This window comes from Biomphalaria glabrata, chromosome 1 (genome assembly GCF_947242115.1).
Source record: "Biomphalaria glabrata chromosome 1, xgBioGlab47.1, whole genome shotgun sequence".
NCBI classification, from domain to species: domain Eukaryota; kingdom Metazoa; phylum Mollusca; class Gastropoda; family Planorbidae; genus Biomphalaria; species Biomphalaria glabrata.
Genome location: NC_074711.1, coordinates 57,944,195 through 57,955,276, shown reverse-complemented (window position 1 = coordinate 57,955,276; position 11,082 = coordinate 57,944,195). Strand labels below are relative to the sequence as shown.

The window sequence follows — 11,082 nt, the reverse complement described above, 5'->3', positions numbered from 1 at the left end:
ATTATAAAATTTGTTGATTTGTACAAATATGTATACTTATAGATTAAGGCTTTATGATATGAGACTTTATAGTTTGATGAACTATTGCTCGCTTTAAACTTTAAGAACTGAAATTTTATTGACAATGTAATTAGCTATTTATTTCACAATGTAATTAGCTATTTATTTCACAAAACAAATACAAATCATTAAAATATCTCAATTTATTTCTTTACATTTTATTTAAATTAAAACATTTCAATATTTCACTGATCCAACGTGTATCATTTGCTAATACAAACATTTTAGAAATAATTACTTCTACACAATATATCAATAATCGTATCAGTAACATTCACAATATTTACATAGTTTTTCAAAGTTAGTTGTGGAGTCCAACAGTAGCACTTTGTAAAGTTTGGACTCATCTTCAAATTACTTCTTTAGTGTTCCCCAAACTTAAAGATCTTTCACTTATTCATTGAGGAGTAAAAAAAAAAGTCTTTAATCCATTTGAAAACTGCTATAAAAAAAAAAATTATTATTTTCTGTACCAAGCCTGCAATGTGTTCATTCTTTTGACTTTCTTACGTAACTGGAGCACCCCATATAACAGAGCCTCTGCAGTTGGAGGACATCCTGAGAAATAGATAATTTAAAAGTTGTTTTATTCACGTTTTAAAATGCAATAAATACATTTTCTTAGCAAAAAAAAATATTATTTTGTTTACCTGGGACATAGATATCTACTGGTATAACTCTATCACAGCCTCTGACTACTGCATATGAGTAATGATAATAGCCTCCTCCATTAGCACAGCTACCCATAGATATCACCCAACCAGGTGATGGCATCTGATCATAGATCTGATGAAAATAAAACATAAAAATAATATAAAAAATTTTACACAAATCATGATCTAAATTTAAAATTCTTTGCAATAAGCTGGTCATACAATCAAGAGCAATGAATGACAATGGGGAGTTGAACTAAGCAAAAAAAAGCATAACTTTATTCTAATAAAGTGAGCATCATACTACAAAGCTGGCCAAGAAAATGGCAATGAAACTATTGAAATATGCATTTAGTACCGGTAACTAAAAAAACCCTCTTTATTGATGGACTAATTCTCAGAAAATAGATTTTTTGGGCAAGTGATAGTACTGAGCTACTAACAAAAAGTTCATTTCTGATAAAGATCAGGAATTTTTGTTCATGTCATCATTTGTGAATGAGTGGCCAGCCAAATGAACAACATTTCTTACTAAACAATTTACTACTTTGCCACAAGACCAGCAGAACCTAACCACCTGCACTTACCTTTCTCAGAGCAGGAGCCATTTTATTGGTTAAAGTCCCTGCTACTATGATGCAGTTTGCCTGTCTTGGGCTAGCACGAAACACAACGCCATAACTGTCCATGTCATATCTGGGAGCTGCAAAGTGCATCATCTCCACAGCACAACAGGCAAGACCAAATGTGAGAGGCCATATGGAGTTCTACAAAACATATTTTCAAAATAGAAAAACAATTTATTATTGAAAAATTATACAATAAAACTTTATTTTCCTCTAATTTTCAAATGATTATTTAAGGACACTTCTGTGGATATAACAGCTTTGCTAAAATAGTTTGAATGTCAGCCATTAAATGAATAAAAATGTTGAAAGTATAATTTTATAAACTACATATTAACTATATCTAATTATCCATCTTGTTGAGATTTTGAGTTATTTCTAGGTCATGTGCATTGAGGTGCATTTATTTTATAACTAAAACAAGCCTCTTTTTACCATTCTTTTAATAAGAAAAATAATGCTAAATAGAGTTAAAGTTTTTTTTTAATGTAACTAATATTGAAGGACAATGGCCTTGGAGGCTTCCGAAGCCAGGGTCCCAGGTCCTGGTTAAGACTGGTATTTTAAATTTCGGGATCTTTGGGGGTCTCTGAGTCCACCCAACTCTAATGGGTACCTGATAATAGTTGGGGAAAAGTAAAGACGGTTGGTCATTGTGCTGGCCAAATAACACCCTCATTAAATCGTGGGCCACAGAAATAGGTGACCTTTGCATCATCTGCCCTATAGATTGCAAGGTCTGAAATGGGAACTTTCTAGGACAATTGCCACCAGGTTACATGAGCTAGAGTTGTATTCTTTGTAATTACTTGCAAGAAGAGACATTATCAAAAAGTTTGAAGTACCTGTAAATCAAATTTGAGAATGATTTCTCTGTAACATAATCGTGGGCCACGATAAGGTAACATAACCTGGATACTAGTTTCTAGTGGTATATTTAATTCATAAGTCCAATTATGTTCAGCATAGTCAACCAATTAGATATATTTTTAGAAAAAACAAGTATATGGTATGTTAGACACTTAGTTTAGTTACGCACTATAATAGACTGACAATGAACGCATGTTTTATAGTGACAAAATTAGAGCTGGGGTTAGAAATTAGTGTAGACTTTTAGATTTGTTATTGCTGAGCTCTCAAAGGGATAACATCGGTGTAGTGACTGACTCGACTGTAGTTCATTCTGCATTAATCATTGTTATATTTTCATCTGGAGTGAACTTAGTCTTTGAGCCTTTGATCCTGTTTGTTATCATGTACTGTTTTATGACGGATTGCATTAGGACTCGTACATGTAATATACCTTACAAGGTATGCACGCATCTAGAATTATCAAGGTATTTAGAAATACTTCAAATACAACTTAGACACATGCATCCATTACAGGTATATTCCAGGCCAAAACCAGGCTTAGTGGTGGAACCGTCCATAAGAATAGATGAAGAGGCCAACTAGGAATAACACTAAAGCTACAGTAGGCTTCCACAGTACTGAGTAGGAGCACATGGTGAGGAAAGGAGACTTGACAAGATTAGTAACACAGGATTTAACACAATTACCCATGTGTTAAATGAACCTTGTTTTATTGAAATGGAACAGTAATTATTTATTCTTTTGGTCAAACCACTGTTCAAACTCACTATTCATTATATCACATCTATTAAAACAGACACTTTTTTGACCATGTGTTTACCTCTAGACTGAAAACAATACAATATACTGGTGTATGGGCCATACCATCTAAAGAAATTTTTAAATATGAACATTCATTAAATTTCTATTTATAACATAATGAACTCACCTTTCTACCCCAGTTAATTAAATCATCAAGTCTTGCCAATGCATATTCTGCTTTGTTTCCTTTAAATGGAACTTGAAATGGAGAATAAGGTTTTTTAGGTGCAGCTGGAGCAACTTCTGTGCTTTTCGATCGAACTGTTGTTAATGAGGTGCTTAGCAAAAAAAAAAAAAAATATTAATCAGTAGTGAAAAATATGATTTAGACAACTAGATCTAAGTTTATGCACCCTACCTGTGGGATAGTTCCTCTTTATTTTCTGGATTAAAAACATTTCTAGAAGCTCCACAGCTCAAGTGACGACAGAGGATACTATTCCAAGATTGAGAAAAATTTCCAGACAATCTTAGTACTGGAAAATACAAAAATAAAAAAATTAAATTGTAATGCTTAAAGAGTAGATTAGTCACTGATTGGAGACAACCACTAGTGCCCCTTAACCCAATAGTTATGGGTACTGTTTTTCATGGTTAGAATTTCCCACCTATTTGATCATGAACTAAAGCTTACATGTTGGCTACAAAGGGCACTCTTTTATTACATTCATTTTTCAAGTTTATTAATTGTTTGAGATTATTCTAGATCTAGGTCAAATCATAATCTAGATCTAGGTCAAAACATACCTAACAATAAATTTGTAAAAGATCTAGACCAACAACAATAAATCTGTGTGATTATTAATATTTTTGTTTAGCGCTATCTCATGCTTTTGGCTTTCTCAATACACCTGGGCAAGGTGGGAAAATTGGGGGAGGTGAGGGAGGGGAAGAGAAAGAGGGGATATCAAGATGAGACAAAAACCACCATACTCACAATCCATGGACTTAATACCAGTGAATATGGACCATGGGCGTAGAGGGGGGCACACACATACCATATAATATATAAAACGTGTGCGTACCTAATTAACCTTATTGTACCCTAGAATAGGTTCTTCCTGGAGATAGTGGGAAAATGTAGATAACCCACCCTTGTCAGCCATGGGATCTGGGGAGCGCTGTGAAAATAGTATAGAAGATGGGGTTTTTAACGTCAAAGCTATCTGTAGGGGGAGGGTTTAAACTACTTTAAATTTGAAGACCAACTGAAGAGGTTTTTTTCGAAATTGAGATAGCGATTGATTTAGATAGTAGATAGCATCAAAGTTAGTTCCTAAAAGTTTGAGATTTTAGAAAAGCGTATTTATACTAGAAAAAGTAATTTGAAAGTGTAAAAAATAACGAGATTTGAAAATCAGCTTCAATGGCCGAAAGCGGAAGTGACGTCTTGTAATGGACTGAGAAAATGTAAATAAAAATAGACATGGCTGGATACGTTATTGATAGCGATTCAGATGAAATACTTATCTAAATCTAGCTGTCAAACAATTTTAAATGATACTTATCATGGGATGCACCAAAATGCCCTGAAGATAACTTTTTCAAAATATATTATAGAGCAGACTATTTAATTAATATAAGTATAGATAGATTAATAGTAACTAATAGTAGGACTACTAGTTACTAGGACAAGTGACTAGTCACTAGTAGAGTATTATTATAGATAGAGGCTCAGTAGAGTAGGCTGACTAGAGTCACTAGATCTATCATCTAGGACTAGGTATATTACCATATATTATACAGTATATAAGTCTATTATAATTTTTATTATAACAAAAATAAATGGCTAGATCTATCTATCTTATTTTATCTCTAATTATTTATTATAGTTAGGCCTTCTAACACTTTTACTAGTGACTCACTAGAGTCTAGATCTAGTTTATAGATATCTAATACTTGACTTGCAATACACAATGTAATAATACTAATAGTTTATAAACTAGTAGATTTAAGACATTTAAGTAGATCTAGAGTAATCTAGACTAGCCTCTATGTTAAGTCTAAGCCCAGTCGCCAACATTTTAATTTTTTAATGCTTGAATTTGTATATCTCTGTAATAGTAAGACCTAATGAGAAGTGTCCTAGCATAATTCATATATACATAAATATAATATTATATTAGTCAAGGACTAAACCTAAAGCCTAAGCTAAATCTATATAGAATATATTTATATTAGATCTAATATAGTAATTATATAGCCCTTTACTTAACTTTACTAGCCCTTACTATACTTATTAATAAGGCTAGACTTTAGATCTAAAAAAGTAATAAGTCATCATTTATATTGGTAATATTAAATACAGATCTAGATACTAAACACATGTGACATGTGTCTTTAAGTCTTAAACTTAAACAGGGCCGATCGTAACGATTGCAGGGCCCTATGTTAAACTGATTGCGCAGGGCCTAGTCTGGGTGGGAATAAGGATAATAAGTGGAAATTAAGATTTTGTATTAAAAAAAAAATTGACTTTGAATTTTATTCAATCTTTACTAAGTACAAGATTACGATCAAATTAACTTTACTTTACGAACTTTGCAACCTATGGCATATTAATATGCCAGTCACATTTAAAGTAAATAAAGTATGGAAACTTCCGATTAAAGCGAAAATTTGCCTGATTATTACATTTTATTACATGAAAGCTGACAATGCCTTTTTTCGTTTATTGCGCGAAGGATTAGCGTTTTCCGGAATGAATGACACCCACAAATTACAATTTTGTCTATTTTCAGGAGATTTTTATGAGATTTCCAGGTTTTATATTATATACCGTATACCGTATTTAACAATTGCACCTAGAATTAGCGCGCGACCTATGAAAGTGCAGGGCCCAATGCGAACGTATAGGTTGCAGTGGCTTAAGACTGGCCCTGGTCTTCAATATATTAGATTGCCTAGACCTAGAGTAGAGTAATTTATTATTATTAAGAACAATAAGAGTTAGATGTTAATGTTAGATCAGATAATCAGTATAACATTATATAATATATATATATAACCACTAGTTCTATATATGTGTACACATATAATTAAGTATAAATGTTAAATAAATTTTAAAAAATCTATTTTACAGTAAACATATATGACATGTGGCATACAGACAAGTTTACTAGATGGATCTTTCATCATTTTGGAAATACAAGAAGAGTTAATATTCCCTGTTTCTATTGTGAAACAAATCACAGAGAAGCATTCTACAATTTTATTTTATGTAATAAATACCAATAAATGTAAATACAAAATCACATTTTAATAGAGTTCTTCATTATACACACAACATTATTTTAGTTATGTTCCTTTTCACTTGCTAGGTTTAGACAAAGTTTCGAATCAGGATTTAATATTATTATGTCATAGCCCAAAACTCCAGCAGGATGTTAGTTAATGGCAGTGGTTAATGTTTGAATCTGAGACCACAGAGAAGACAGTTCGGAGCGCAAACCACACAACTTTCTGCGTTTTGAAACTTATTCAAATTTTGATCATTTCTATGTTATTGCAGATTTGAATGTCCATTGCAATGATGACTTGATCTGTAAAGGGGTTACATTTAAAAAAAAAAAGAGTTGGATCTCATTCTTCGAATGATGCTATTTATTAGAAATTGCAACGTGGAATACATATTAGAGGCCAAAAGAAAATCCACTGCCGAGGGAAGACGTAGACGTCGTAAAGAACATTTAAATTGACCACCAGCTGAAAATGGTTATGTCTTCGCTGGACGCGGCAAAATATCTTGTTTCCAGCTAGGGCTGCGTAGCCATGGAAAATACTGCATTCCTCATTAATCTTTCGACTCGACTGCCAGCCTTATTTATTAAACACTTTAAATTATGAATAGCTCTGCATTTTTAATAACAATATAAAAAATATATATATAATCAGTGATTAAGTGGCAATAATTGGGTTACTAAAATTAATAAAATGAGTTGCATAACTACATCAACAGTAGCTTATATGCATTACTTAATATTATATTGAAACTATAATTTATTTTCCACTTCCATGACTTCCCAGAGAAAAGAAAAAAAAAACCAACTCCTTCCAGTAGGATAATCTCTTTCATTTATAGTCTAAACACAATTTAAAACTTTTTTACAGTTACAGATCAACTTGCTATCTTAACTATATAGATCTAATGATTCTATTCCAATTAAGAAATGAGTCAAGTGTGGGATAAATTAAAATTCTTCAATATTTACATATAGATTTATAGAACTATTAAACTTAAGTATATAGGCCCGAATATATTTAAGTAGGAGTGTAACAAAATCCATATTTCATATATTAATAATGTTATAGAATTGGTAGATCTAGGTCTAATTTTTGCCTTATAGATTAGTTTTTAGAAATTTAGATCTATATCAGACTACTTTTTAGTCTAGGTTAAGGTTAAAGCTATTTGCTAGTATTGTACGGGGTTGTGACTAGCAGACATGCCTACCCCTAAGACCCAGAATGTGGAACACTCAGGTTGAAAATGTGGAATTTCGGGCCCCAATGTGGAACATATGCGGATGCGCGTTTACGTTTGTCAGCCATTCTGTAGGCATTATAAATAAAACTTAAATTATATTACTTTAATAACAATACTAGTTTGCTTCTTATAAATTAGATGTAATTAGCATAAGATAATTAAAAGTAAGAAAACCTTTAATTCATAATTATGTCCTTTGTTTGAAATCAATAGTTCTAACTCCTATGTGATTATTCTAGATCTACCGGTACTTGATTATCTATCCTTTTCTAGGGCTCTACTCTAGTCACTCTAGAAGTTGTCTCTAGTGCTTGATCTAAAATAATTTAAGAGTGTCAACTAGTAGCACTAGTCCAGGACTAGACCTACATCTAATAAGTCCTCTAATACTAAGTCTGAGAACACAGATTATAATAATTATATTATAGATCTAAATATTTATTATGTATAGATCTATGGACTTATTGAGAACTAAATTTATTACATATGATAACGATACATAGAAATCTAGAGATCTATCACCTTCTAAGTCTATTTCCCTAGATACTAAGATAGATCTAGATTTAGTATTATCTACTGATCTAGTTAAATCTAGTAATCTAGTGCTAGATCTAGATACTAATTTAGACAATGTAATATTATAAGTAGATATGTAGCCTTATTTAGATCTAGGCCTTAGTCTTACTGTGTCTAAGTTAATTAATTACATTTAGATCTAGGTCTAGATCTCTAATAACCTATTTGAATAGAATAAAAAAGAATATAAGAATAGAATTACCTAAGAAACCAGTTTAGTTAGTAACGTTAGTGTTAGAATAGCGCCTTAGTCAGGAAAAGAAAGGGATTTGAATGGAAAATTAGGCTTATTAGCACTTACTAGATTCTAAGAATAGATCTAGACCTAGAGTACTAGATCTAGATGTAGATCTAGAATCTAGATCTATGTCTAGATCTAGATCTAGCTCAACCATATCTTCGTAAATTTAGGACACAGCGGGTCCGGGAGGAGATGAAATGTAAACAATAAACACAGACCTAGATATATTTTATTTTGCATCCAGTATTTTCATTTCGCATTATTAATAAATAATGAAAAATCTGCTTTTTTTTTTTGTGTCGGAATTCAGACTTGGCGGAACAAAAAATCGTGAATGCGGAACGGCAGAACATGTGAGCTTTTTTGATGCTTTTGCGGGACGGTTCCGCATAATGCGGGACTGTAGGCATGTCTGGACTAGATAATAGATTCAAACTAAATATAATCGTGTACTACAATAACTACATTGAATTAGCTCAACGACAACATTGTAATTAATGTTTTTTTTTCCCATATTAGGCCTATTTAGGGACAACTTTAGGTTAATAATCACTATTAAATGTATAGATAGAGTATATAATTTTAAAATTTGTTTTTCTAGATCTAGGCCCAGCACCTCGATCGGATAGATCTATATAGATAGGTCTAATCTCTATATATCCAATACTACTATTTCTAGATCTAGACTTCATCTAATTAAATTTAGATCTAAATTTAGGTCTACTTCATACATCATTTATGATCTGAGAAAAGACGATCTAGCTCTTGGTCAAAAGCAGTAGATGTAGAACTAGAATAAGCCTGAAGCAGTAACATAAGCCATAAATTGCATAACTTGACTAAAACGAAACATGTGAACTGAGGCGCGCGGTACTGCGTGGGCTGAAACGCTGTTCGCTTGACTAGATCAAGAATAAGCCAAAAAACAGTAGATCTAACATGCAAAGCCATAAATTGTGTGATTTGACCTAATTTCCCCAACTTAACATTCACTTTTTATAAATTGGTGTGATTTAGTCGCCTTTGTTTTCAGAAACTGGCATTCCTGTAAAAAGGAATAGGGAAATACGCTAAGCCATAAACTGAAAAATTTGACCTAATTTCCCCTAAACTACGTCATCGACCTTGGTTGTCTGGGAAATATTGATCTCGAATGGCTTCGAGATTGTGAAATTTAATAGTCTCTAAAACGCACATTAAATTGCTTACATCTAAATAATTACAAAGAATATATGTCTAATATTTCGTATGTATGTTTTTTTAAGCATTATGAAACTAAAAAAAAGTATTACACCGGTTTCCGCGTCTGACCCCAAAACCTCTTCAGTTGGTCTTTAAACTCAAAACAATCTTCAGGGGGTTCTATAGCTAAGTAAAGCCCTCTTTAAGGGGGATTAAACTTAGATTTTGTTTGTGTGGTTTGTATTAATTTTATATTGATTCTAGAGATGATACAGCTATCTATACTATATTAACTATTACTACTACTACAGTATTAGGTGTAGTACTAGACATCTAGTAAATCTAGTACTAGTAGTAGTCTAGTTACTAGTGGTAGTAGTAGGAGGAGGAGTCTCACTCTCAGTTCGTCAGTTGAGTTAATAACTTAATTCAGTTAACTGGATTTAGTCTAGAATTCTAGATCTAGATCTAAACTATGAGTTACTATGTCACTATGACGTCTATGATAAGTCTATCATAGTCTATGACTATGTCAGTATCATCAGTATGTCATGATAGTATGATTGTATGTGTATCATTGTATGATCATTCAGATTCATTATGACATTATCATTTTTATGATGTAGATCTATGTGATTATGATTATCATTATTTATGTCTACTCTATTCAGTGGTCACTATTCTAACTTGACTGAGCTACTCAGTTAAAATAAATTATAAAACAGATTAACATTCTAGATATAGATCTAGAACTATCCTCTGCTTTGTTTATTTTTATGCTATCAGTAAAAATCTAAATAAAAATGTGCCGATAGTTCTAGAAAATTAGAAAATAGTTCAATGTCATTGTACTAACCAGCCGTGGTAGCCATGTTTATATTTTCTTTTTAGACAGGAAGCGAAGTTAAAAATTCATTTCGGTGAAATATGCAAATTCAAACAAATTAACAAATCTTTACAACAGTCCAGAGCATGTATTATATAATAGACTCGAATTGTAAATCTATACATCATAGGCGTAGCCAGGGCGGTTAGGGGTTCAACACCCCCCTTCCGAAATGCAATCCCCCTACGGGTGGGGGGGGCGGAGTTTAGTGACTGATTTTTTTGCTTTCATTTTAGGTGAGATTGTAATACTAAACCATCACTTGCCCCGCCAGCACAGCCATTGGGTTTTGAGTTTAAACCCCCCTACCAGGGGTTTTTGCAGTTTAATCCCCCCTTCTATAAAACAAAAAAATGCAAATGACAATCACCAAATTCCAAGAGCACAGCTAAGGAAGATTTTGCTTTTAAAACCCCCTCCAAAATTTACGCTAAAACCCCTTTTCAATATAAAAAAAAAGCCATTAATTTCACAATCAAAATTGTATTAACGGGGTTTTGAGTTTAAACCTTCCTTCGGAGGGGTTTGAAGCTAAAAATACCTTTTCAATATATATATATATATATATATATATATATATATATATATATATATATATATATATATATATATATTAAAAATAAAGCAAACTAAACATTCAAAATGCTTTGAGCGTAGCCAAAGGGGTTTTGAGTTTAAACTCTCTTTCAGCGGGGTTT

The 11,082-nt window shown here is 32.2% G+C and overlaps 1 protein-coding gene across 1 annotated transcript; it reads right to left on the bottom strand.

Annotated features, from left to right (window-relative positions):
* Window positions 1-188: 188 nt before the first annotated feature.
* LOC129921735 (NADH-quinone oxidoreductase subunit B 2-like) lies at window positions 189-10,496 on the bottom strand. The gene is made up of 6 exons (XM_056004327.1): window positions 10,355-10,496; window positions 3,372-3,489; window positions 3,141-3,291; window positions 1,301-1,480; window positions 711-846; window positions 189-618 (listed from the first exon to the last, which is right to left on the bottom strand). Exons 1-6 carry the CDS (start codon window positions 10,368-10,370, stop codon window positions 521-523), a joined length of 699 nt encoding a protein of 232 aa, XP_055860302.1. The 5' UTR covers window positions 10,371-10,496; the 3' UTR covers window positions 189-520.
* Between the last annotated feature and the right edge of the window lie 586 nt (window positions 10,497-11,082).